At 57.1% G+C, this 26,597-nt stretch overlaps 1 protein-coding gene across 1 annotated transcript in view; it reads left to right on the forward strand.

Moving 5' to 3' along the window:
- The first annotated feature begins 1,954 nt into the window (after window positions 1-1,954).
- STK32C (serine/threonine kinase 32C) overlaps window positions 1,955-26,597 on the forward strand; it is an 82,255-nt gene continuing 57,612 nt past the window's right edge. The window contains exon 1 of the mRNA XM_060033510.1: window positions 1,955-2,365. Coding sequence (XP_059889493.1) covers window positions 2,104-2,365 — 262 coding nt within the window. The 5' untranslated portion in view covers window positions 1,955-2,103. The remainder of the gene's footprint in view (window positions 2,366-26,597) is intronic.

Consider the following 26,597-nt stretch of genomic DNA (forward strand, 5'->3'; position numbering starts at 1 on the left):
CACCCCTGGGCACAGGGACACTTTGCTGGCCTCACTGCCCCCTCCCCATTCACAGGTAAGTCCCTCCCAGGCCCCTAGAACTTCACAGTGGCCCTCGGTGGAGTATGGCAGCCTGGTCTGCTCTCGGGTGAGGCAGCTCCTGGCCTTTGCTCTGTCTCCTGCCCACTCTGCACCCCTTGCTCTCAGCCTGCCTGGGGTGACACTCTGCCTCGGTGCCCCCCCCCCCCCCCCACCGTCTTCAGAAACATTCCTTCACTCGCTGCTGCCCCGGAAGGATGGCTACAGAGCCCCTCCTCTGTGCCGGCGCTGAGCTGGGTGCCTTCAACGTGCTGACTGGGAGAGGGCAATGGTAGGAGGGAGCCATGTTCCGAGAGCGGCTGCAGCTCAGCATAAGGAGGCTGAGCCCAGCCTGGGAGCCCAGAGCCCAGGGAACTTGCCTCCCCGGAGTTTAACTCAAGACTGGATGCACGGCAGGTGGTAGTCGGCCCGGTTATGCTGCGGTAAATACACCTCCCAAATCTCGAGGGCTTCCCACAGTGGCCGATTTCTCCCTTTTTCTGTGCATCCACTGCTGGTTGGAAGGTGGTCCCCAAGTGATGGGGACTCCCTCTTAGCCAGGGGGGCACGTATGGCCAGCCTGGACACTGGCTCCTGAAGTGTGGCTCAGAAATGACACAGTTCACCTCTGCCCACATTTCATTGGTCAAGCAGGCCACAGTGGTCAAGGGGCTCCACTGAATTTCAAAGGTGGGGTCGGGGACAAGCGTAGTTCTACCTCGGGCAGTGGACGGGAAGCGGGAACAGCCAAGACTGAGTGCCACTACTTGAGGGGGGGGCGAGCCAGGTGAGGGGCTGCGAGGGCAGGACAGAGCCCAGGGTGGCTGAAAGATGTCCACGGAGGGACGGGCGGTGGCGGGAGAGACCCGCAGGGCCTGGTGCCTTGGCCTGCAAGCCGGGTGGGTGGTCCTCTGTCATGGTGGGGCAGCGGAAGGCCCTTTCAGGACTTCCTGGGGTAGGAAGGAACCGCCAGCTCTGCGGGCAGAACCTAAGGAGGCAAAGGCTTCCAAAAGTCTAAGACAACTCATAACAAAACAATTCTTCAGTTAAAAAGTATTACGCGCAGGGAGCTGGGCGGTACTGAGAGTCTTCTCCTGGGTCGTTGGCTGTGCAGAGCGCTTTATCCGCGAGGTCCCTCCTGGCCAATCGAATGTCGGGAGGCGCATCGAGGTCAAATCGCGCCTCGGACCACACCCCCCACCCCCATACGCTGTACAAGGTCCCCGGGCGGCCTGAGGCGCGGACCGTCGCCAAGGGCTTCCGCTCGGGAACCGTGCCGGGCGGACTACACTGAGGGCCGGACTGGAGACCCAACCAAGGGTACCCCGAGAGCGCAGGCGCGTGTGCCCAGCGTAGCCGTGACCCCGGGCGCGCCCGTGCGTGCGTGTGCGCGCGCGCTCGCTGTCAGGCTCTGGGCCGGCCGACCGGAGAGGAGCTCGCGCACCGGGCCCGACCCCGCCCCGCCACCTCCGTCCCTCCCTCGGCGGTGCAGCCGCATGGGGGTATCGGCGCCGGACCCGGGACCGTGGGGCTGCGCGTCCTGACACCGACCCGGCCTCGGCCCCCGCACAGCCGTTTCCCGCCACCCCATCCCGAGTCCCGCGCGTGGTCTCGCCAAGGGCAGAGCCGCAGGATGAGGTTTAAGGCTTCCCCGGGTCGGGCGGCAGCAGTCCGCAAGCCACCTTTGTTCACAAAGGCCAAAGGGGCCCCCTCCTTCTCTCCTGTCTCTGCCGCCGCGTCGTCGTGCTTTGCATCTGCCCCGACTGAGGCGGGCGGCGGGTACCCGTAGCTGCTCGCCGCACCCCGCTCCGGCCCCGCCCCGTCTCCGCCCCCTGCGCTCGCTCCGCCCCGACTCCTTCCCGCCGGCCCCGCCCCGGCCCCGCCCCCGCGCGCTAGCATTCGGCGGAGCCGCCCGGGCGGCCGGGACCCGCGACCGCCGAGCCTGGGGCGCAAGGCGAGCGCTGCCAGTCGCTCCAGCTCCTGCTCCTCGCCCGGCGGGCGGGCCATGTCCCGGACTCTGGCCGCGGCGCGCACTCCGGTCCGGCCATGAGGAGCGGCGCCGAGCGCAGGGGCAGCAGCGCCGCGGCGCCCCCCGGCTCGCCGCCCACCGGCCGCGCGCGCCCCGCCGGCCCCGACGCGCCCCCCGCCCCGCCGCCGCCCGCCGCCGGCCAGCCCCGGGCCAGGGACACGGGCGATGCCCGCGCGCAGCCGCGCCCCCTGTTTCCGTGGAGCAAGTGGAAGAAGAGGATGGGCTCGTCCATGTCGGCGGCCACCGCGCGGAGGCCGGTGTTTGACGACAAGGAGGACGGTGAGAACGGCCGCGGCGGAGACTCCGGGCCGCTCGCGGGGACAGCGTTGGGACCCGCGCCGTCTGGGGACTCCGCACGCTCTCGCAGCGGGGCCGCGGCGGGAGGATTTCTGCGGGTCGGGGCACCAAGGCCTCCCGGTGGGAAGGCGTCAGGGGCGTCTCGGTTTCCGAGGAAACTCGCGAACGGTGCTTGCGATGCCCACGCGTGTCTTCCGTTCCAGTGGCGGCGCGACGGGCGGAGTAGGCCGGCCGTCCCTGCGGGGTGAGGGCCTGCGGTCGGTAGGCGCGAGGCCCCGCAGCAGCGAGGGCGCTGTGTTTGCATTTTCCTTTTCTGCGAGGCGTGAGCGCTCGGCTGTTACTCTGCACGTGAGGTGTGCCGAGTTTGCGAAGGGAGATGCCTGCCCCACAGGTGGCGCGGGGGCCCGGCCCTCGGAGCTCAGTGTAGGTGACGGCGCCGCGTGGCTGCCGGCGTGCCCACCTTTGCACTCAGACGTGCGGTGGAGGCTTGCCTTTGTGCAAAGACCTGCCCTTTTGGGAACTAGTTTGCCCTCAGGTCCCCCTGCAGGTAAAGCTAGTGACCCGGAGGTGGACGCTGGTGGAAAGCAGGAAAGACCTGCAGGCACGCCTCCTGGAGCCCTGCCTGACAACGGCCCTTTCACTTAGCACCCTCGGGAAAGGTGGCTGTGCAGTGTCCGCCCCTGGGGCACTGTGATACTTTCACAGGCAAACATACAGCTCTTCTCTGCAGATGTCATGCAGATAAGTTAAATGCTACAAGATGACACATTTGATGTTTTTTTGACATTTTCTTAAAATAGTCGAAATATGCATTTTTCGTTTGTAGGCAGCCTGCAGAAGTAGGATGGATCTTTTATAATTTTAGAGCACAGCTCAGCGAAAGAGCCCAAGCTATTTATTTCTGATACATAATTTAAGCATTATAGGAAATTACAATAATACGACCTCAGGCCAGTGTTGGAGAATGTGCAGGCCATGTGGGCAGTCCTCACAGACAGCGATGCAGAGCCTGTTGCTCAGGGGGGCCTGGGCTCTGATGAGCCTGGCCCCGGTCATCGGGGAGGGGCATGGTGCCTGGACTTGCTGGAGGGGCATCCAGGACCAGCCACGCCCACTCAGTGTGTTCTGGGGAGACCTGTCTTCGTGTTCTAACTTTGGAACACAGCTCACTGCTGGGAGTGCTTCCTATGTTACATGTTTTTGTTTTTAGAGTAAATATCAAAGTGAAGAAAGCCCAGAGTGAATTAGGAACTAATCAGGAAGGAGATTTGCATCTAGCTTCTGGCTGCACGATGAGAAAACGTCTGAGAAATCCATCAGATGTCTGATTTCGGTACTCGCTGGTGGCAGCTGAGAGCTGGCCACTCTTTCATGTCTTAGCATTTTTCTCCCCAAGGCAGGTGGTGTAGAAAGAGAGAAATTGAGGTAGCACAGTGGCTGCCTTCAGCTTTGAAAGGTAGAATTTTTCTACCTGTTCACAGTGTGTTATGTCTCAGGATCCAGGGATCGTTAAGGAGGAACCAAGAGCACAGAATCCAGCTGTGCTGCGCGCGATCGGATTTGAGAATTATCTAACACGACCCCCTTCTCCCCACCCCTGTCCCCGTTTGCCTGAAGCAGGACGGCAGAGGTGCCGGGTCTTCTGGTCTCGTGAAGGTGGGCTGTTGGCTCGGCTACAGGTGCTCGCTCTTTAGCACATGTGCCCATCATCACCTGCTCATCCCTGGGCATGGTGGCCACATCTCCAAACTGAACACAGCACGAGACTTGCCTGGGCTTTGTTTGGTAAGATTAGGATGCCAAGCCTGGCCCTGGTCCAATGGCCGTGGATGTGATCCAGGTGGGCGGCCACTTTGTTCCACTTTTATTCCATGTTTTCACGTTATCGTCAGGGCGCACACGACTTGGGAATCACAGTAGGTGTTTGCAGAGAGAATGTTGTGCAGCTCTTGGCCTGAAGCCTGTGGGTTTATTTAGGCAGAAGGAGTGGGGTTTGGAAAGGCGGAAGGCCAGTCTTTCAAGAGGAGAAAGGCTGCACCCCACCTTTCTTTCAGGGTGTGAAGACGTCCCCCCAGACAGGGAGGGTCCCACACTTCCTCGGCCCCGTGCAGGGTGAGCCGAAAGAGGTGATAGAGCTGTGCTGAGGACGTGCATTTACTGGGACTGCACGGTTGCCATGGCAATGTGAGACCTTCTGATGAATTTTTTAGATTAAAATACCCAATTAATATATCAGATTTGGTATGCAGAGAAAAGGAAAAGAGAAAATAAGAGTGCAATTTAACAGAGTGCCAGGTAGATTCCAACTACAAAGTGGAGTTATGACACGTGGGATCTTAAATGTCCCCCTTCCCTGTTAACCCTGAGGTGTCTGAGCCACTGTCCTTACTTGGCAGGTGTTGGGTGCTTGTTCAGAATTCTCTGGGCTTCCTCCTCATACCGGAACCAAGGGTCCCCTTTCCTCTTCCCGAAACCCCATGCCTCCTCCCGTGCGACCCCTCTTGGGCTTCAGGAGCAGTTGATTTAGGGGTTGACCTTGCTCGGGACCTGCCCCAGTGCTGCGGGGTGCTGGGCAGGCCCCTTCGTTCCTCTCGTCTGGGTGTCCCCACGAGGGTGCTGAGTGGGGTTCCATCACTTTCTGCTGAGCAGCTCAGTAACTGGTAACTGGGGGGCACCCGCCGTTCTCAGCAGTCTGGCTAGTCTCAAACCTAACATGGTATTAGCTTGCTAGTGGGGGGCAACTAATCACCGAGAAGGTTTGCCTTTGCCCAGAGAACTGGAAATAAGGGGGCCCTCGAGGGCTGAAACGCCTGGCCTGGGTGTGTTGGGTGGGGTGGGCAGTAAGGCGGGACACTCGGCTACCAGAGTCTTATAACCTTTTCCAAAATTTATAAAACCTTTGTTTTTTTAATTAAGAAGCATTAAAGTGTATAAATTTGTAAAAGAGTTTAAGACTTTGCTAAAATTATTCTATATAGGAAAACCAAGACATCAGTAATTTCAGCACTGAGACCTATTAACGTGCCTCTGCCCCAGCCTTTTTCTAGGAATGTACTCACACATCAGCCACATAGAAACACTCTTTATGTCTTTGATACAGAAATGGGATCATGCTCCAAATACGGTTTTGTCTCAACCTGCGTCTTTTACTTAGCGATGTGTCATGGCCGTCTATAGATCTGCAGCGTCCTTTGTTGGCTAAATTTACAATAGTGGTTCTCAACCCTGTGAACTAGACTCAAAGGATGCTCTTAAAAACTGTGGCTGCCTCCTCCGGAAATTCAGATTGAATTTGTTGGGGTGCAGTTGGGGGGCGCTGGGGCTCAGGCACCAAGACATAAACAGTTTACCAGTGAGCATCCTTGTATGTTCATCTTTGTACACTTGACATTATTTCCTTAGGATAACTTCCTAGGAATGACATCGACGAGTCAGAAGAGTGTGCACGGAGTGTGGCTTGGTGCCGCTGGCCAGCTCCCTTGGAGATGGGCAGTCCCGGCACGAGACATGTCTGTCCTGGACGGTTGTTACGTGGCGGTGACCAAAAGGATGGGGCTGCTGCAGGTGTGGGGTACCCAGACAAAGGAGGAGGTGGGGAGACCAGTAGCAGACGAGGAAACATGAATAAATGTAGTGAAGGGCAGGAGGGGCCTGAGGAGAGAGGAAAAGGGGGGCCTGTGTCCGGTGCGGCTGGCCGGGAGGGAGATCCCGTTTGCCTGCCCTCGGAGCGCACGCAAGTCCTCTTTCTCCGACCCTCACCGCCTCTGGGTGTTAGTGATGTCTGTGTTTTGACCGCCTGAAAGGTAAAAGGATTGTATTAGTGCTCCGAGTCTCTGATGACCAGTGAGGTTGGTAACGTGTTTCTTTGCATGTTGGGGGCGTTTGTGCTCTTCCTTCCTGAATTGCCAACTCCTACCCCTGACCTGTGCTCCCTGTTGGGATGTTTGCTGCCCGGTTTCTTTCCACGGTTCCTGGTATACAATGGCACATGCCCCAGAGCAGTCATTTATCTTTCTGCGTTGCTAGTTTTCTTCCGTGTGGATGTGCTTAGTTTTTGTGTGGTCAGATTCATCAAGATCTTCCTTTCTGGCAGTTTCTGGCCTTGGTGCCCTGTTAACACCAAGCACAAGTGATACTCACCCAATTTACAAACCTGCACCTGCACTTTCTTCTAGTACTTCTGTGGTTTCACTTTTCATGTTGCAAATTTTGGTCGGTTTGGACTCACGCTGGCCACAGTGAGAACGGTTTCCTCCCGTGGGTCCTGCTCTTGCTTAGGCTGGGCACATTCACTGCCTGTTTCTGTCGAATTGTGAACGAGATCTTTGCAACCATCACGTTCCACCCTGGTTAGTGCTGGTAGGAAGGAAAGCTTAACTTTGAAAAGTATCCGGCCCGTGTGCGGCTGCTCTGCTAAGGTTCCCGTTAGTCCTCATGGCTTTTGAGTTGATTTTCCCAGGCGTCCTGGGTGGTCGGTCGTGTCGCCTGTCGGTCGTGTCGGTGACTTTACGGTGCTTATGCCCACTCTTCCCCGTCGTGTGCCCAGGGCTCACGGGCAGCGGAGAGCGGTGCTGAGCGCACGGGGGGCTGACCCGATCGTGCTGATGGGGCCGTGGTTCCAAAGTGACAGTCTAGCCCTGTTTACTGAGTCTTTGACCAGTGGTGCGTGGACCTGAGTTTTAATAGGTGTCTCTTCCCTTCCCTCCTGACCCTGGGAAGAGGGGGTGGCTGGCGATGGGGGTGGCAGCTCTCTGTGTGGCCCAGGCTCGGGCTGATGGCAGTTCACACCCCGTCCCCTGCAACGCGGGGGCCTTGGTGGCCAGCAGCCTGGTGGCTGCAGACCCTGGGTTCCTTTAGCAGCTGGCAGCAACGGTGCAGAGGCCCCCGGTGCAGGGGTGGGCATTTGGGTTCAAGGTGGGGAGGAGGTGTGTGGTCCCGGCTGGCCTTGCACCCCTGCCCGTGGATTCCCTGGGCTCCCACATGCAGTGCCAAGTGTCCCGGCGGGGCCGTTGGGTGGCGCTGAGTTTGCTGCGTTCCTGTGGCTGACGAGGCTGGTCTGGGATGGACTTGGGACCCACTGTCGTACTTTTTTATGTAACAAATGTCAGCTCTGCACGTCTATCCATCTGGCTGTGTGTTTTAAAATGCTAAAAATAAGTTGATTTTCTTTTAAAAATCTAACCACCCATCCTCCCAGTTGAGAAGTAGTGCGAGGATGCACTGGAGGTGAGTTTTGCTCAGGGCTCTTCTGTGAGGGTGGAGCCGCCCAAGGCCCCAGGATGGTCTGAGGGAGGCAAAGCCACGGACAAGCATTTATTCGGAGCAGGGTCAGGGCAGCTTACAGTGGCTCCTAAACTGTCAGGGTCCCCTGGGGACCTTGTGACAATGCGGATTCTGATTCAGCGGGTCTCAGGTGGGGCCTCAGGGTCTGTGTTCCCATCCGGCCCCAGACGGTGCCAGCGTGCTGGACACGTTGAGGACACACCCTGGGTGGGAGGGCTTAGCGAGGACCCAGCAGGTGGGTGGTGGAGTGGGCGTGGCCCCCAAGGCACTGGCCCCACGCATAGGGAGCAGCAGGGGGCCGCCTGCTCTGGTGCTCCGCTGGGCCATGGCAATGGTGTTGGCAGTGGGTGGGAGTTTCCAAAGCTACTGCTCGTCCTTCGTCTGGAGATGGGCTGGCTCTTCCTGCAGAGGGATCTCATTTAGCTCTGTTCTTACTTCTGTGTTGTTCTTTTTCTCTGGGTAGCCCGCTACACACGTACCCAAAACATCAGTAGCATTTTGTGTCCTGCATTTTCAGGTGACGCTACAGCCTGAACTTCCTCCTTTGCAATGACTAGATTCTCACCCAGGTGTGGCAGAGGACGCGCTACCAGAGGCAGGTGGCCCCGGGCTGTGTAGACGCCCCCCTTCTGGCCACTGTGTCCTCTTGTCCTGCTTGCGCTGAGAGTCCAGCCCCACGCCCGGGACGTGCCATGGGTATCCCCTGTTCTAGGCCGCCTGAGCCCGGTGGTTCCTGTGTTCAGGGTCTGTGCTCCGTGGCCCTGGTCCCGATTCCCCTGTCAGTAGGAAGCTCAGAACCAGATTTGGTGTCCGTTCACCTTAGTGTGGGAGCAGACCTTCTACCTGGTGTCTTTTTTCCTTCCCAGTCAGATTTTTTCTCCTCATTTGAAAAAGATGTAGAACTGTGTGTTTCCTCCTCCCCGCCTCACTCTGCTATCGCTGTGTAGCTCTAGGTAGAAATAAGGCTTTGGTACGCAGTGTTCCTGCGGGCTGGTGAGGGTCCGGTGAGTGCTGAGCCTTGCTGTCCCGCAAGCTGTGTGCACGCCCCCTGCAGCCCTGCTCCTGTCCCCCCGGGTCGGGGCGACACGTCGTCCACGATGGCTCCTCTGGGGCCTCCTTCCCGCCTGGGGGGTGGGCACACGCTGATCAGCGGCCTGCAGAACACGCTGGGCCCGCCTCTTCCCCAAACACTGGCCGGGCCCAACGTGCTGAATGATTTTAGTGCTCATAATTGGAGAAGCTACAATTAATAAAATTATTGTTATTTTTAAAAACTGGGAAGCCTGCTTCATCAGAAACTGTTTTGCCCGTTGACCTGGAATCTATTATCTAAAAACCAAGGCAGCTGACCGAGATCAGTGTGGCTCCGTCCAGCCCCAGCTGCGTCATTTGTCCCCACCCTCCGCATCCCCAGGTGTGACACAGGAGCCTGCGGTGGCCTCCAGCATGCGGCCCGAGCAGGCGTGGCCGCAGTCTGCGCTGTGCAGACCCGGCTTGGTGTTCTTTAAGTCGTGAAGCCAAGGAGATGATGTGGGTGAGAGTCAGTGTCGCCCCCAATTTATTAAAAATAGGAGCTGAGCACATTCAGATTCCTGGTGTTTACACGCTGACTAGGGAGGTCTCTGCTCTCACATCACGGCTTTTCCTTCACGCGCACCAGGCGGGGCTTGTCACCGAAGCCAGAGACGAGCAGCTTTGCGCTTGTGTGTCTGTGAGTCTGTCAGGCCTGGCAGGACGCTCAGCCTTCTCGGGCATCAGGCACACCCCCCACCCCGCCCCGAGCAGGGTCCGAGGTGCTCAGTGCTGTCTTCCCGGGCCCTGTGTCGGACTCGGGCCCGTTTCCGGAACGCCCGGCCCCTGGGAGCCGGGAGCGGGGTCTTGGTCCCAGTAGCTCAAACCGGGCACTGTTTTATTATTTATTGCTGGTAATAAAAAACCCCAAACTTAGTGACTTAGCAATGACCATTTTTATCATTTCTCAAGATTCTGTGACCTGGGACTCTAGACAGGGCCCAGTGGGGATGGGTCCCCTGCTCCGCACGCCACCTGCGGAGCCAGAACGTGCTTGGGGGCTTCCCGTTCACGGTGCCTCGTGATGGCTCAGAGGCCTCAGGCTGGTGGAAGCCTCCGCGGAGTCGTGTCCCTGGCGGGGGCGGGGGGGGGTTCTTGGGGGGAGGGGTGTCCTTAGTGGGGTGTCCCTGGGGTCTCAGTTCCTGCTGGCGGCTGCGTATCAGTTATCTATGACCGCTTAGCACATTGCCCCAGAACGTAGAGGCTTAAAGCGACACACATCACGTCCTTGTTTTGGGAGTTGGTAATTCTCGGGGGCGGCTCAGATCCCGGCCGCGTGCTGCACTGTAGGAGCCCCTGTGGCTGTCCTGGGGTCGTGTTTGTTTGCATTGTCCCCGATTCTTTCCTTTTTTCTTTTTCTCCGTGTCAGGGTCCTCTTGTGTTTCTGAAATCATATTTTAGCTCCTCAGGCAGAAAGGATAATTTGCAAAGTTAGCACAGGACTGAGAGAGGAGAAAAGGAGGAAGATAAGACAGAAAGGAGGGAAGATGCAGAGAAAAGGGGGGTAAAGAAATCACGCGCTGAAGAAAGGGTTGGGCCCCAGCGTCCGTGTGCTTGTGCATGGGCTGGCGTGGCCCTGCCCGGTGGCAGATCTGCCTGGCGCTGCGGGCAGTGGCAGCTGAGATGGAGCAGCGGGTGGGCAGTGGCGGGGTGGGTGGCTGCCGCCCGGACAGCTGGGGACGAAGCGGAGAGGGAGGCCCGGGCTCTGTGCCCCGTGGAACTAGAGTCGGACGGTGGACCCTCAGCCGTGTGGATCCCGAGGCTCGCTTCCAGAGCCCACGGCACTTGGAATGTGCCGGAAGCAAGGGGCTTAGCCAACAAAGAGCCCCGGAGCTGGGCCTGGAGCAGACCCTGTGCTGGTGCCGGGCGTGTGAACCATTAGAGCAGGAAGTGGTGGGAGGGACCGAGAATTGGGGGTCAACTCCTGCTGTCCCAGGCTGCCCCCCAACGACCTCAGCCCCCCCTCGCCCCCCGCTGCCCTGGGCCCCTCTCCAGCGTCACTGACCTTACGGGAATCAGCGGGCGGGAGCCTGCGGCTCCTGCCTCCTCACAGTGGCCGCGCACCCGTGGGTGCCCTCCTGTCCGGTGACCGGGCATCATTATTAATAGTGCCTCCTTTTGCTCTTAGACGTGTCCCAGTTTGGATGATAGATTATATGGCTGCCCCTCTAGCTGCCAGACACTGTTGCCAGATGATCCTTTTTTCCTTTATAGCTTTTTATTATATAACGGAAAGTGACAAGAAAAATATTAAGACTTTCAGTGTCTTATGTAATCTCACCACTATTATAACAACCATTTGCACTTTTTCGTATCGCCTTCCAATCCATACTTGAATACATACAAAATATATATTACTTTTAACAAACTTTTTTAAAGTAAACTTTGTTTAGAACATTTAGCTTTACAGAAAAGTTGTGAAGGTGGTAACAGAGGGTTCTTGTATATCCCACGTGGTTTCCCCTAACGCTAATATCGTACCTTTGTCATAACTAGGGAACCAGTGGTGCGACATGGTTGTACTAGTCAGGGTTCTCTAGACAAACAGACCAATAGAATAATAGCGTGTGTGTGTGCGCGCACGCGTGTGTGTGCATGTGTGTGTGTGTACACACATATGCTTACATACAGGTATTTAAGGAGGTTTATTAAGAGGAATTGGCTCAGGCAGCTGTGGAGCCAAGAAGTCCCGCAACCTGCCGCACGCGAGCTGGAGCCCCGGGGGAGCCTGTACCGTGATTCAGGGCGAGTCTGAAGGCCTGAGACCCAGGGGAGCCAAAGGTGTGGTCCCAGCCTGAGGACAGGAGAGGATGAGACCAGGGGTCGCTGCTCAGCAGGGCGGCCGGAGAGGGGGGCCTCCCTCCTTCCTCCGCCTTCTGTTCTGTTGAGGCCTCAGGGCACTGGTTGACACCCACCCACATCTGGGAGGGCCACCTACCCTTCTGAGTCCCGGGTTCAACTGCTAATCTCATCCGGAAACTCCCTCACAGACACGCCCGCCCAGAACACTTTAATCTGGGTGCCCAGGGCCAGTCAAGGTGACATGTGAAATCTCTCAGTAACTGAAGCCGTAGTTTATTGAGGTTTGACCTGTTTTTACTGAATATCCTTTTTCTGTTCTAGGATCCCACCCAGAATCCCACATGACATCTAGCTGTCCCTCTCTAGGCTCCTGTGAGCTGTGACAGCTTCTCAGACTTTCCTTCTTTTGACGACCGTGACGGTTTTGAGAATAGCTGGTCGGGTATTTTGCAGAATATCCTTCAGCTGGGATTGGTGACGTTTTTCTCATGGCCAGACTTGGGTTATGGGTCTTTGGGAGGAAAACCACAGGAAAGGTAACCTTCTCGTCACGTCCTGTCAAGGTCCATACTCTCAGCACAACTTATTGCTGCTGACGCCGACCTTGATCACCTGGCCGAGGTCCTGTCCGTCAGGGGTCTCCGCTGTCAGGTTACTCGGCCCCCCTGTCCACACTGTGCTCTTTGGAAGGAAGTTACACTGCACTGCCCACACTTAAAGGGTGGGGGGTTAAGGTCCACCTCCTTTAGAGGAAGGTAGTTACATAAGACTATTTGGAATCCTTCTACCCGGAAGATTTGTGTATTCTTCCCATTTACTTTGCTCTTCAGTCATTCATTTGACCCCACGTGGACTCTTGGATGTCTGTTTTATGCTTTGCATTACGATCCAATACTATTGTGTGTGTTTATTTAGTTTTTGGTCAGGTTGTCCCGCTTTAGCCGTTGGAAGCTCTTCCGTTGGCTCCTGTGTCCCTCTGGCCTGCTGTCCTCACCGTTTCCTGTCTTTGCTTCTTTCTGAGCACTTCCTTACTTTCTGGGACTAGAAGATGCTCTAGGCTCATCATGTATATTCCCTGACCCAACCCTAGAATCAGCCAGTTCTCCAGGGAGCCCTGGTCCTTCTATTGGGGAAGGTGTTAGAAACCAAGATCTGGGTGCCAGGTGTGCTCACCATTACTGGGAGATAATGATCTTTTAAAGCACAGAGCTATCTATGTAAAATAGACAGCTAGTGGGAAGCGGCCGCATAGCACAGAGAGATCAGCTCGGTGCTTTGTGACCACCTAGAGGGGTGGGATAGGGAGGGTGGGAGGGAGACGCAAGAGGGAGGAGATATGGGAACATATGTATATGTATAGCTGATTCAACTTGTTATACAGCAGAAACTAACACACCATTGTAAAGCAATTATACTCCAATAAAGATGTAAAAAAAAAAAATAAAGCACAGAGCTGACCGCACTGCTCCCTGGCGTAAGGCTCTGGGGTCCCCCATCACTGCCTTTGTTTAACTGAATGTACCTACTGTGCTCCTGCTCTGTACACTGCAGGCGGGAGGGAGTGTGAATTGATACAACCACTTGGGAAACTGTGTGGCGCACCATTTCTGAGAGAGAGCACAGCCCTGACGTCCAGGAGCTCGCCTGGACCTCGCCGCTGGCCCTGGCATTCTCCTGCTGCACGTGAACGATTTCACAGAGCGCCCGCAACAGACCCCTCTGACCGTGGTGGGTCAAGACAAACACAGGAGCCCTCCATAAGCCTTTTGGAGCGCAGACAGAAACGTGACCATTGTCCAGGCCCAAGTGACCAGACTTCCTGGGTCCTGGCCGCTGCTTTGCCAGTTGCAGTTCTCGCTTCACTCCTTCTCAGCCTCTGTAGTGGGCTTAAGGTGCCCAACCGTAAAGTCACGCAGCCTCCAGACAGTGTGGGGCCGTGCTGCTTGAACCCTCCTGAAGGTCACTGACGTGAGCGCAAACCTGACCCTCACAGAGATGCCCCTGTTCTCCCTGTTGCAAGGACGGTACACGGGTGTGTGCAGCCTTATGCTGTCTCTGGTGGTCTTTGGCTGGGGGCATGGACACCTGCAGCCCAGGCTTGCATTCCTAGGTGGGACCCATCCAAACGTGTACATCCGTGCACCCAGAGACGCACACACGGGAGTCCGCACAGCACGACGTGTGGTAGCCAGAAGCTGGAACCGGACCAAGCGTCCACCGACGTTACTCGGACGAGCGAGTCCTCGGGTCTTCGTTCTGTGCATCCTCTGTGCCGTGAGAGTGAAGGCCTCATGGCCGCACCCCACACGGTGCACCTCTTAACCTGCTGCCGAGGGAGCGAGGGTCCCCGCTGCTGACTCCGTGCTGACAAGCACAGAAGCCAGGGTGCTGGTCTGTGCCACAAGATGTCAAGCCCATGTCCCCCTGGGGGGCACCAGGGTGCCCTGTTGTTTGAGCTGAACGCTTGTCAGATGTGCACGTTTTCTGTACGTTTGTTATACTCTAATCAAAAGTTTACAAGAATATTTAAAAAACCCCACTGGTGTCCAGCCTCCCACCCGGCAATTCTGGGGCTGGGGAAGAGCTGTCCAAGGTACCGGCTCTGGGTGGAGGCGAGAAGCCTGCAGGTCAGGCTCCCGGGACTCCAGGGCTGAGCTTGAGCGGTGCACTGTGCTGAGTGCACGTTTCATAACTGTTGACTCGTCACATCACAGGCCCCCGAGGGTGGACAGGAGTGAACCATGTGTTTTGGTGTCCCCAGGGTAGAGACGGACGCCAGGTGTGCAGAAGACATTCGATGTGGGGCTGGGGAGAGAACGAACGCCTGCCTCATGCTGCCCGTGTTGAGAAGCTTCGATTGATGCCGTGGCCTCATTCCTTGGCTCCCCATTTTCAGCAAGACTCTTTGACAGCACTTTGTTCTCTCAGGTGCCAGACCTAACCTCCGATGCTCCCTTGAGCCTACAGGAGCCAGGATTTGTCCCCACGGCCTCGGAGCCCTAGTGAGGGCTCCCTGCATGGGGCGAAGTCTGACGCCCAGTTCTCAGCTCCCTTGTCCTGGACCCACGGCAGAGCTTGACCCTCTGGGCCCCTCCCAGCTTCCCTCTCTTCCCGCAGCTTCCAGGACGCCCGCTGCCCTGCTGTTCCTTCTCGGCCCCTCCTAGGACCCTTCTCCCCTCCCCGCCACGGTGACGCTGGAGCACCTGGGGCTCCTGCCTGCTCCCTCCTTTTCTGCTGCGCTCGTGCGGACAGTCTCACACTTTCAAATATCATCCATGTGCCGGCGACTCCAGGTTTTATCTGCAGCCCGGACCTGCTTCACACGTTCCAGACTGTTCTGTCCAGTCTCTGGCTCGTATATCACAGATATCTCCTGAACGCATTCACACCTGCACCCCTGGAGTCTCCTGGCTCACTGACCTCTTCCTTCCAAATGCCCCTAGACCCATCCGGGAGCCCTCTGCCACGTGGCAGCCCCTCCCCGCCCTTCATGTCACCTTCGCTCTACCTTCCAAAGCATGGGCTGCCTGTGTCCCTCCCTCCCATAGGCCCCGGGCACCCCATGCCCCCCCGCTCCTGCACCCAGCACCCTGGTCCCCGCCCCTCCTCTGCACCGAGCACCCTGGTCCCCGCCCCTCCACCTGCACCCCGCACCCTCGTCCCTGCCCCTCCTCCTGCACTCATCACGCTGGTCCCTGCTCCTCCTCCTGCACCCAGCACCCTGGTCCCCGCCCCTCCTCTGCACGCAGCACCCTGGTCCCCGCCCCTCCTCCTTCACCCAGCACGCTAGTCCCTGCTCCTCCTCCTGCACCCAGCACCCAGCACCCTGGTCCCCGCCCCTCCACCTGCACCCAGCACCCTGGTCCCCGCCCCTCCTCCTGCACCCAGCACCCTGGTCCCCGCCCCTCCACCTGCACCCAGCACCCTGGTCCCCGCCCCTCCTCCTGCACCCCGCACGCTGGTCCCCGCCCCTCCTCCTGCACCCAGCACCCTGGTCCCCGCCCCTCCTCTGCACCCAGCACCCAGCACCCTGGTCCCCGCTCCTCCTCCTCCTGCACCCAGCACCCTGGTCCCCGCCCCTCCTCTGCACCCAGCACCCTGGTCCCCGCCCCTCCACCTGCACCCAGCACCCTGATCCCCGCCCCTCCTCTGCACCCAGCACCCTGGTCCCCGCCCCTCCTCTGCACCCAGCACCCTGGTCCCCGCCCCCCCTCCTGCACCCAGCACGCTGGTCCCCGCCCCTCCTCCTGCACCCCGCACCCTGGTCCCCGCCCCTCCACCTGCACCCCGCACCCTGGTCCCTGCCCCTCCTCCTGCACCCAGCACCCAGCACCCTGGTCCCCGCCCCTCCTCTGCACCCAGCACCCTGGTCCCCGCCCCTCCTCTGCACCCAGCACGCTGGTCCCTGCTCCTCCACCTGCACCCAGCACCCTGGTCCCCGCCCCTCCTCCTGCACCCAACACCCTGGTCCCTGCCCCTCCTCCTGCACCCAGCACCCTGGTCCCTGCCCCTCCTCCTGCACCCAGCACCCAGCACCCTGGTCCCCGCCCCTCCTCCTGCACCCAGCATGCTGGTCCCCGCCCCTCCTCCTGCACCCAGCACCCTGGTCCCCGCCCCTCCACCTGCACCCAGCACGCTGGTCCCCGCCCCTCCACCTGCACCCAGCACCCAGCACCCTGGTCCCCGCCCCTCCACGTGTGCCTCTGACCTCTGCAGGGCAGTGTATCCCAAGGGCATCCCCTCATTCTCTGCTAGGAGTCCAACGTGATGCTCTCTCCTGGGCGTCCTCCACGCCAATGGCCCACCTAACACCCAGGGGTGGCTCTCTGTGTGGCATCTGCCCACAGCTCCTGCCCAGAGCATCGCATGGCCCGATCCCCCCAGCGGCCAGGAGAGCAGCTGGCCCAGTGTTTTGGCAGCAGGGTGGGGCAGTGATTTGGCCAGAGCACGGATCACCATGTCTCCTTCAAACCTTTGCACGTCCTTCTCCCGGGAGGCCCACTTTACAGTTGTGCCTGGGGACCCACCGGGCCCCTGCCAGGCCCCTGTCCTGCTTTGCTTTCTGGGCACTTAACCCCGGCAACTGTGTACTGCAGAGCCTGTGCCATCTGCGTTCATCTCAGCCCCTGGCCCCAGAGTGAACATCCCACAGGGCGGGGTTTTACCTCCTAGGTTCCTTCCTGTATCTCACGTGACTCGACATCACCTGGGTAGGGCGGGAACCGAGTGAACATGGGGTGAGGGGGCTATATGCCCATGACTCTCCTGAAGGGCCCACTTCGGGGCAAGCAGTAAGACACCTCAGAGAGAGGCCTTCCAGGGCCCTAACTCGCCCCGGACAGCACGACCACTCTGCTGAATTAAGGCCCAGGGCACTGTTCCTTCCACAGTGCTTTCTGTGTCAGGCGGCAAGGGCCCCGGCCTTGGGGGGCCAGGCGTAGGGCGACCCCACCTCCCTGGGCAGCAGGGGCCTATGTCCCTGTGGACGGTCAGACCTGGGCTTCCGTCCTTGCTGACTCCGTTCCCCCTTCTCTGACGCATGTGCCTTCTGTTCTGGGCTGTCAGGACATTCAGGTCAGGCCCGCTGGTCACCGGAGAAAGAGGCACAGAAAGCTTGGCTTTAGGACGAGCCAGGGAGCAGCAGCTGCAGGGCCAGGGCGGCTGCCCAGCCCGACTGAAGGAGGCACAGGTGTGAGGGAGGGGTTTCGGCAGCTGCGGGCGCCCCTGCCCTGAAAGTCCTTTCCCTGAGTTAGGCTGGAAGCTCTTGCACGTGGGCTGGTTATGAAACACACGTCTGACTGGAGCCGAGAGTCTGGTCGATGGGATGCCCGCACATAGGGCCAGGGCGGCCTCCCTCCGCAGAGGGTCCTGGGGCTGGCAGTGCCAGGCTGTGCCCGTAGGACCCCCGGACGTCCACAGGCCTGAGAGTGGAGGCTGCCCTGTGCTGCATGGAGCGGGGCTGCTTCCAACCTGGGCAGAGGCAGCAGTGCTGGCGCTGGGCCCAGTCGCCCCGGGGGGCAGGGCCATCCCGTGCGCGGTGGGGGAGGGGGCTGTCAGCAGCTGACTCTGATGCAGGAGCACACCCCGCTTCGTGTTCCTGACAACTCATCATGCCTCCAGGCATTGCCACGTGTCCCCTGGGGGTGACACCGTCCCCCAGGCTTTTCTGTGGCTTTTCTGGGGCTGCAGCTGGGGAGCGCATCGAGGCCGTAGGTGCCGGGCTGGGGCGGGCGGTGTCGCTTCCGAGTGCCTTTGGGGGTCCCGGCCCCCGGCCAGGCTTCTGGGCCCAGAAAGGTGCAGACGGGGCGGAAGAGGCTCCGAGAAGCGTTGGCCCCCGTGGGTGTCAGCAGTAGGCCAGGCCCCAGGTCCCCCCGTGTCCCCTGCACCAGGCGCCGCAGCCTGGCCTCGCTTGGCATTCTGCCGACTCCAGCGCCTGCTTTGGGGGCTCCAGGGTTGAGAACTCTCAGGGCACCTGGGCTCTGCCTGGGGTTCTGGGGTTAACCTGGGTGTGCGTGTGTGCGCCGGCATGTGTGTGAATGTGTGTGCCTGGGGGGTGCACGCCGAGGCCGGGTTCACAGGCCGCTGCCCTGGCTGTCCCGCCTTCGTGGACCCCTTGTCCCCGTGAAGGTGCAGGTGCCGTGGTGGCTCTGGCCTTCCCGGGGCGGGGGTGGACAACCCTCGTGGGCTGCTGCCGCCGGTGTTCTGTTTCCTTGCGTCTTGAAGGAGTGTCTGGAGTCGTCGAGGCCCCAGGAGGTTCCGTCTCTGAAGGACCCCATGGTCTCCTGCAGGGGACGCCCTGGACGTGGGGCGAGGCCCAGGGTTTGGGTGGGGAGGCAAAACTGGCGACTGACCCCGTGTGGGGCTCTGCCTCCTGCCCCCTTCTCTGCTGGGATGGCGGGGGCGTGGAGACCCACGTACCTCCCACTGGAGCGTCCAGTCTGCAGGGGCCGCAGGTTGGGAGTGGCCGTCTCACGCACACAGGCAGGCCTGGAGCCTGCACAGGCTGTGTCTACCAGCTCTGAGGCCGGAGGCGCCATGCCGAGCTGCAGGGAAGGTCAGAGCCACAGGTGGCAGCTCGCGAGCTGTGCGTCGGGCTGGGAGGCGAGGTTTGTTCAGCACAGCTTAACTTGGGGCTTATCACTTCCGGGGGCAGGGCCTTGTCCTGCCCACCCTCCCCCGGGGATGACACACGTCTTCTGGCCCCGTGTGTGCAGCTTGGAGTGAGAGTACTGTGGGCTGAGGGGGCCGAGGGGACAGTGGTCGCCTGGAGCCAGGTGGGGTGGGCCTGGCCTTGGACCTAGGAGCTGTGTCCAGTGGAATCTCCAGAAGCCTTTACAAAACGAACTCAAGTTGCTTTTAATTAAAAAAAAAAAAAAAAAAAAAAAAAAAAAGCGATGCCCCAGAGAATGCAGGTTCACTCATGTGCAGACGTGTTAATTGAAAGGTTCCGAAGGTTTGTTAATTACACTTCCATCAGCAGTTCCTTCTCTCCCAAGTGCAGTCACTTTCCATCTTGTCAACGAGCAAATGATGGCTCCCGCAGGACAGGCATCAAGAGGAGTGAGGTGGGGGCAGTTCTGAGATGGGTTGTGCCTCTGCCCCTGGGCCTCCTGGTGTTGGGGGCCTGGGGTGGGTGGCCCTGGGTGGGTGACCCTGGATGGATGTCCTGGATGGGGTGGTCCTGGTGTGCTGGTCCTGGGTGGGGCAGCCCTGGGTGGGTGGCCCTGGTATGGGACCCAGGCCAGTGCAGAGACACCTTCTCTAGGGGTTTTTCTCCACTTCTGGAAGAGCCACGGTGGCGGGGCTGCCTTGTGTTCACTCTGGACTCCACAGGGCCTGGCACCTAAGAAGCTCTCAGTAAATGCGTGTTGGACTTAACTAAACTGGACAGAAAGAGACAACGGAGGAGTCAATGTGGGTGTGCTTAGACCAGCCCCAGCTGGGGGCTTTGTGACCGACGGGTGTGGCCATCTCCTCCGGGGACTGTGACGGAGCGTGCCGGGGGCAGACGCAGCCCAGCCCTGCTCTCCTTTCTGGCTGGGTCCTGGGAGTGCTCATGGGGTCTGGGGTAAAGGCATATGCTGGCCAGAGGGTGGCCAGCTGGTACTGCAGAGGCTCTGCAGGATCTGTCCAGCAGGCGTGGCCACATCGGTTGCTGTGGAGGACTATACAGTTACCCCCAAATTATGCCTCTTATGTTGGCAGACGAGGGGCATTTCAAACGTGATGAACAAAAGAAACAAAGAGAAAGTTTGGTCTTAGGAATATCTGCATTTCCTTGATGACTAAGGCTGTAGATGACTCTTTAACTCGCTGATTGGCCCTTTGTGCAGTTGTTGCGTGAAGTGACTGTTCAAGTCTCTCACCCATTTTGTGTTGTGTGTGTGTCATTAATATCGAATTGTAAGAGTTCTTTAGACATTCTGGATTCAAGTCCTTGGATGGATGTGTTTTGATTAGTGCTCTGTTTTGATTAGTCATTTCTGTGTCTTGTCTAGGAAATCCTTGTTTACCCTAACGTCAAGTTTGGATCTAGGATAACTTTCAAATTAATTTTTGTGTGGAGTGTGAGGCAGGGGACTTCATTTTTCCCTGTGTGGGTACCCAGTTATTTCAGCAGCATTCTTTGAAGAGACTTTTCTTTCTCTACTGGATTACTTTGGCAACTTTGTCAACAGTCAGTTGATCTACATATGTAAGTTTATTTCTGGAGTCTCTTTTTATCTTTCCTTATACTGATGACATGCCATCTTTATTATTGTAGCTTTATAGTAAATCTTGAAATGAGGTAGCGTACATCGTCCAACCTTGTTCATTTTCCACATTTATTTTGGCAATTCTAGATCCTTTGTATTTTCTTACACATTTCGAATCAGCTTGCCAATTTCTCCAAAAATGTCTGCAGATATTTTGATTGGGATTGTATTAAATCTACAAATCAATTTTAGGGAGGATGGACATTTTAGTGATACTGAATCTTCAATCCATGAACATGGTATGTCTCTCCATTTATGTAGGTCTGCTTTAGTTTCTCTCAGCAATGGGTTGCAATTTTCAGTAAAGAGGTCTTGTACATCTTTTATTAAATGTATCGCCCAGTATTTTATGTTTATTTGATGTTGTTATAAGTGGCATTATTTTTCTAGTTTTGCTCTTAGATTTTTTCATTGCTGGTACATAGAAATAGAGTTCATTTTTAAAATCAGTTTTATTGAAGTGTAATTAACATAAAACAAAATGAATCAATTGTAAGGATGTGATCCAGTGAGTTCTGACAGATGTATGTAGCCGTATAACCGCCACTGCAGCCAAGTGTGGAGTCTCTCTACCACCCCAGGAAGTTTCCCTGTATCCCTTGACAGCCAATCTGGTCATGTGCTGGGAGGTGGGAACCAGTGCTGCATTTCGTTCGTATCACTCCCTTTCAGTTCTTAATGGTGATTCTGGAAAAGGAGACGTTTTTAATTTTGGTGAAGTCCAGTTTTTCATCAGTTTCTTCCTTTATGATTTGTTCCTTTTGTGCCCTTTCTAGGAAATATTTACCTAACTCATGGTCATAAAGATTTTTTCCCTTTGTTCTAGAACTTTTATGGGTTTGTTTTAGCTGTTAATTTTGTTTATGCTCCATTTCAAGTTGATTTTTGTATTGATAAGAAGTAAGGGCCAAAGTTCTGTCTCTTCTTTCCTCCTCCCATTCCTCCCTCCCTCCCTCCCTCCTCCTCCCTATTTCCTCTCATTTCCCTCTTTCCCCTCTTCCTCTCCCTCCTGCTTTGCAATATGACGTCTGTTTGATCTAGAACCACTTGTTGAAATGACCATCCTTTCCCCCATTGAAGTTCCTTGGCATCTTTCTTGAGAGTCAGTTGAACTTATAATCGTGGGCCTATTTCTGGACTCTATTCTGTTCCATTGATCTCTTTCTCTATCTTTACACCAATACCACACTGTATTGATTATTGTAGCTTTAAAATAGGTCTTGAAAGCTGATATGTTTGCCCTCCAACTGAGTTCTTTTTCCAAATTGTTTTGACTATTCTAGATTCTTTGCCTTTCTACGTATATTTTAGAATCATTTTGTCAGTTCCTAAAATAAGCTGGCTGAGATATTGATTGGGATTGCGTGAAACTGTTGGTCAGTTACAAAGGAATGGACCTTTTAACATTTTGAGTTTTCCAGTCCATCAACATGGCATGCCATGCATTTATTCTGGTCTTTGATTTCTGTCAGCATGGCTTTGTAGTTTTCAGTGTGCAGGGACTGCACATGTTTTGTTTAACTTATCCCTACAAATTTTATGTTTAAAAAATAAATTGTTGCATATTGACTATCCTAAAACCCTGCTGAACACGCCTATTCTAGTGTCTTATTTTTAGATTTCCTAGGGTTTTCTATGTCACTTGTGAATAAAAGACAGATGTATTTCTTCCTTTTTACAACTTTATGCCTTTTCATCCTGTCTAGACATCCAACACAAGGTTGAAGAGAGGTGGTGGGAGCAGATATCCTTGCCTTTTTCCTGATCTTAGGGAGAAAGTGTTCAATATTTCACAATTAAGTATGATGTCAGGGACTTCCCTGTTGGCGCAGTGGTTAAGAATCCGCCTGCTGGTGCAGGGGACACGGGTTCGAGCCCCGGTCCGGGAAGATCCCACATGCCGCAGAGCAACTGGGCCTGTGCGCCACAACTACTGAGCTTGCACTCTAGAGGCCATGAGCCACAACTACTGAGCCCGCGCACCACAACTACTGAGCCTGCGCTGTAGAGCCTGTGTGCCGCAGGTACTGAAACCTGCGCACCTAGAGCCCGTGCTCCACAACAAGAGAAGCCACCGCAATGAGAAGCCCGCGCACCGCAACGAAGAGTGGCCCCTGCTCGCTGCAACTAGAGAAAGCCCACATGCAGCAACGAAGACCCCAAAATAAAATAAATAAAGTATGATGTCAGCTGAGCTTTTTCAGAGATTCCCTTATCAGATTGAGGAAGTGTCCTTTTCGTAGTGTGCTGAGTTTTTTGTTTTTAAGTCATTAATGGTTGTTGAATTTTGCCAAATGCTTTTTCTGTATCTGTGGAGATAACCTCCTTTATTCTGCCAATGTGTTAAACTGCACTGGTTGACTTTGGAACAGTATTCCAATCTCACATTGTTAGGGTCATGTTTAGATATTGCTGAATTCCATTTGCTAATATTTCATGATTTTTACATTTATACTCACTAGGGATATTGGTCTAGATTTTCTTTTCTTGTGATGTCCTTGTCTGGTTTTAGTATCAGGTTTATGCCAGCCTCATAAGAGGGGTTGGAGGTGTTCCCTCCTCCTCTGTTTCCTGAAAAAGTTTGTGTGAGGTTGGTGTTATTTCTCTGTTAAATGTTTGCTAAATGTCACCAGTGAAGCCATTTGAGCCTGGAATTTTCTTTGTGGGAAGGTTTTAATGACGAATTCGATTTCTTTGATAGATATGGGGTATTCAGAGTTTCCATTTCTTCTTGTGTTGGTTTTGGTAATTTGTGTCTTTCAAGAAATGGAACTTACCTCATTCATCCAAGTTGCTGTGTTTGTTGGCATAAAGGGGTTATTTTTCTTTCAGTGTCTGTAGTGATGCCTCCGTTTTACTCCTGATGTCAGTGTTTCATGTTTTCGCTCCTTTTCTGTCTGTCAGTGACAAAGAGGAATGATGAAATCACCAGCTCTGTTGGTGAGTTTGTTTCTTCCTTTTGTTGTTGGTTTTGCTTCAGACACTGGGTCTGATTTTGGCCGCATACACATTTGCTACTGCCGTGTCCTTTGGGTGACTTGAACCTTTTATCCCTAAGGAATGTCTGATAACGTTCCTTGGCTTCAAATCTCCTTTGATGTTAATGTGGCTTCCTGGTTCTTTAGTTGGCGCTTGTGTGAGCAACCGTTTTCCACCCTTAACCTCTCACCTCTGTACGTTTAAGTGGGAAGTGGTATCTTTATAAATAGCACATGGTTGACTCTTGCTTTTTAAAATCCAGCCTGAAAATGCCTGCTCTTTAATTGGAATGTTAATCCATTTACTTGAACGTAACCGTCCATACATTTAAGGCTACAATCTTGCTATTTTTTCTACTTTTCCATTTGTTATCCCCATCGATTGTTCATCTTCAGTCTCCCACGTTAGAACATAGACCCCTTGAGGGGAGGGGATTGTTCCTTGAATACATGTACTGAACCCCCCTGTCTCTGGGACGGGTGGTCCCGGTGCTGCAGCCCTCGGGCTGTTTATGTGCATGGAAGAGGCCGTGTGGTCAGCAGTGTCTGTGCGGGGTGCCCGCACTGTCCTGTGGTCCCACCTCCAGCCACGCCTCCTCACCCACGCGGCTGATGTCCGTGCCTCTCCTTGTAGCCCAGCGAGCCCCTAGCCCTAGGTGTGCGGTCTGGGTGGTCTCAGGCCTCTTTAATGCCATATCCTGGCATCCGTGAGATGCCTCCCTTCCCTCGGCCAGTGGGGACCCGAGGCTGCAAACGCCCAGAAAGTCCGCAGCAGCGAGTCCCAGAATTCGGAGAAACTGCGACAAAGGAGGGCGTGTCTGCAGCCAGACAGCTGCTGGTCCTGAGCCGCTGGCTCCCCGTCGGGAGGGTCCGCGCCTGTGGCCGTGGTGGGGGGGTGGTGGTGGTGGGGGGGGTGGGGGGGTTGGGGCTGGGCAGGGCCTGCTGGACACCGGTCGGGGAGAAGCGGGCGCCATCTGGGACCGTGGGGAGGAGAGGTGGGCGGCGACAGCTGGCCGTGTCCACGCTGTCACCGCCGCGGCAGAGCCAGACTGCGTGCTGTCACCGAGCCCTCAGCTCCCTGCCCCTGGGGCGCTGGGTCGTCTCCATGACAGCCTCCGTCTGCACCGTCCTCTCCCTTCAGAGGCCTGGGCTCGCAGCAGACGCCGGGGCTCGGAAAGCCGGTGGGCCCTCCGGGCTAATCCGGCTGGTGGGGAGAACAGTGCCCCCCACCTGCTCCAGGTAGCAGGCCGCCCCCTCACCTGCCTCCTCAGCGCCCGGGGAGTATGGGCGGCCGCTTCCAGAGGAAGCTCAGAACACGTGCCAGGAGCTCCCGCCTTCCTCCCGCGTGGCCCCGGGCCGGCCCAGCACGATGCTCCCTTCCCTTCGGGCGTCTCTGCCCGTTTCGGGCCCCGGGGGAAGGGCGTCCGGGCTGCTGGGTCACACGGCCAGGAAGGCCCGCCGGGGCACCGGCTCGGCCTCGGATCCTTGGAAGCTTTGAGCCTCAGTGACAGTTCCCGTTCCAGTAACCCCTTCACCCGCCAGCCCCGCCCTGCTCTGCTCCGTATCCGGGGCCCGAAGCCGCCCCGTGTGCAGTGAAAGGGAGGCCTTGCCAGGGCTGTTTCACGCGGTTCGCAGATGCTGAGACGAGGAGGCCCCGCCCTGGGTCTGAGGCCTCGGCTGACTGCTGCTTGTGCCCGCTCCGGCCCCGCCCCTTCCCACCCCACGTGGCCCCCACCTGCGCTGACCGGGCCTCACCCTTCTCTCCCCTGCGCGCCCGCACCGGGTTTCCTGCGTGGTGGGCTGTCTGTGCTGGTGGTGGCCCTTTGTGGCGAGGGGCAGAGGGTGTGAGCCCCCTGGACCCAGAGAACTCAGAGCAGGGCGGCCACCCCAGCCTCAGCCTGCAAGGGGTGGGCTCAGGGCCTGGAAGTAGACCAGCCAAGCTGTCATTCATTCGCCCCGTGCCTGCTCCCGGGTCGCTGCACCTTCCCTCTGGCGACAGAGAGGAGAAGCAGAATCCCCTCCTCCGGCCGAGTTCCATTGAGCAGTGGCAACTGGCGTCGGGACATTTAACTGGTGGCCCCTGGCTCATCACAGGTTAACCGAGTGATCAGAACGCCCTTTGCTGCATCTTGCTATCGGTCCTTTTGCCTTTACTGTGTTTCTCTCAAGTGGGGGCATCAGTGTGCTCCTTAGTACATTACCCTCCCCCCACCACGAGCCTGAGGCATCAGGTCCCCAGGCACAGGTACCCACGGGGCCACTGCTCCCTTCACCACGGAGCTGTCTCTGAGAGACCGCGGCACTCTGTCTGGGGGCGGCGGTTCCTGACACCTGCAGAAGGCGACACAGGAGCCTTTTCGGTCGCGGCTGGCACTGGCTCCGCCGGGGGACACGTGGCCTGGGGAGGGGGTGGCCCTAGTCCGCTTGCTCTCAGCAGTGGCGGTGGGTGGTTCTGTGGAGCCCTCGCGGGGGCAGCAGTCACAGGCGCCTCTGAGGTTGGGCTCCGGGTGTTTGCAGCCCGGCCAGGCTCTGTGTGAGCACAGCGTTGGGGTGCAGTTCAGCACCTCTCCCCCGTCTGCCCTCCCGCTGAGTGGTGCTGTGTGTGCCTGATGGGGCGCGAGGATGGCGTGGGCCGCAGAGCACGGCCCCCTCCCCTGCACGTGGGACTGTGGTCTCACACCCTCCCTTCCCTGCTCAGACGGTGCCTTCGGGGGCTGGGCCGCGACAACCGCGTGGGCTAGGGGAGTCGCATCCGATGCTCAGCTTCTCCTGCTGAGGCCTGAGGGTCCCGTGGTCCCCGAGCCCACCCTGTAGGGCTGCAGCCCTGTGAGAAGTTGCTTTCCTCGTACGGTGGCCTGTGAAAGCCTCTTGACCAGCTGCAGAGTGGACACGCCTCCATCTGTGTAGCCATTTTCTCAGAGGAAGATCTTAATTTCCTAAGACAATGTTTCCAGTGCTTTCCAGACTGGGTTCCAGGACCATATTCTTGGGCTGCGTGAGAGTATATATTTTTTTTAAAAAAGGTCGTTCAGGGAACTTCCCTGGTGGTGCAGTGGTTAAGAATCCGCCTGCCAGTGCAGGGGACACGGGTTCGACCCCTGGTCCGGGAAGATCCCACGTGCCACAGAGCAACTAAGCCCGTGCGCCCCAACTACTGAGCCTGCGCTCTAGAGCCCGCGAACCACAGCTACTGAGCCTGCGAGCCACAACTACTGAAGCCCATGTGCCTAGAGCCCATGCTCCGCAACAAGAGAAGCCACCGCAGTGAGAAGCCCGCACACCTCAACTAGAGAAAGCCCACGCACAGCAGTGAGGACCCGACGT

The sequence above is a fragment of the Delphinus delphis genome, chromosome 16 (genome assembly GCF_949987515.2).
Source record: "Delphinus delphis chromosome 16, mDelDel1.2, whole genome shotgun sequence".
NCBI classification, from domain to species: domain Eukaryota; kingdom Metazoa; phylum Chordata; class Mammalia; order Artiodactyla; family Delphinidae; genus Delphinus; species Delphinus delphis.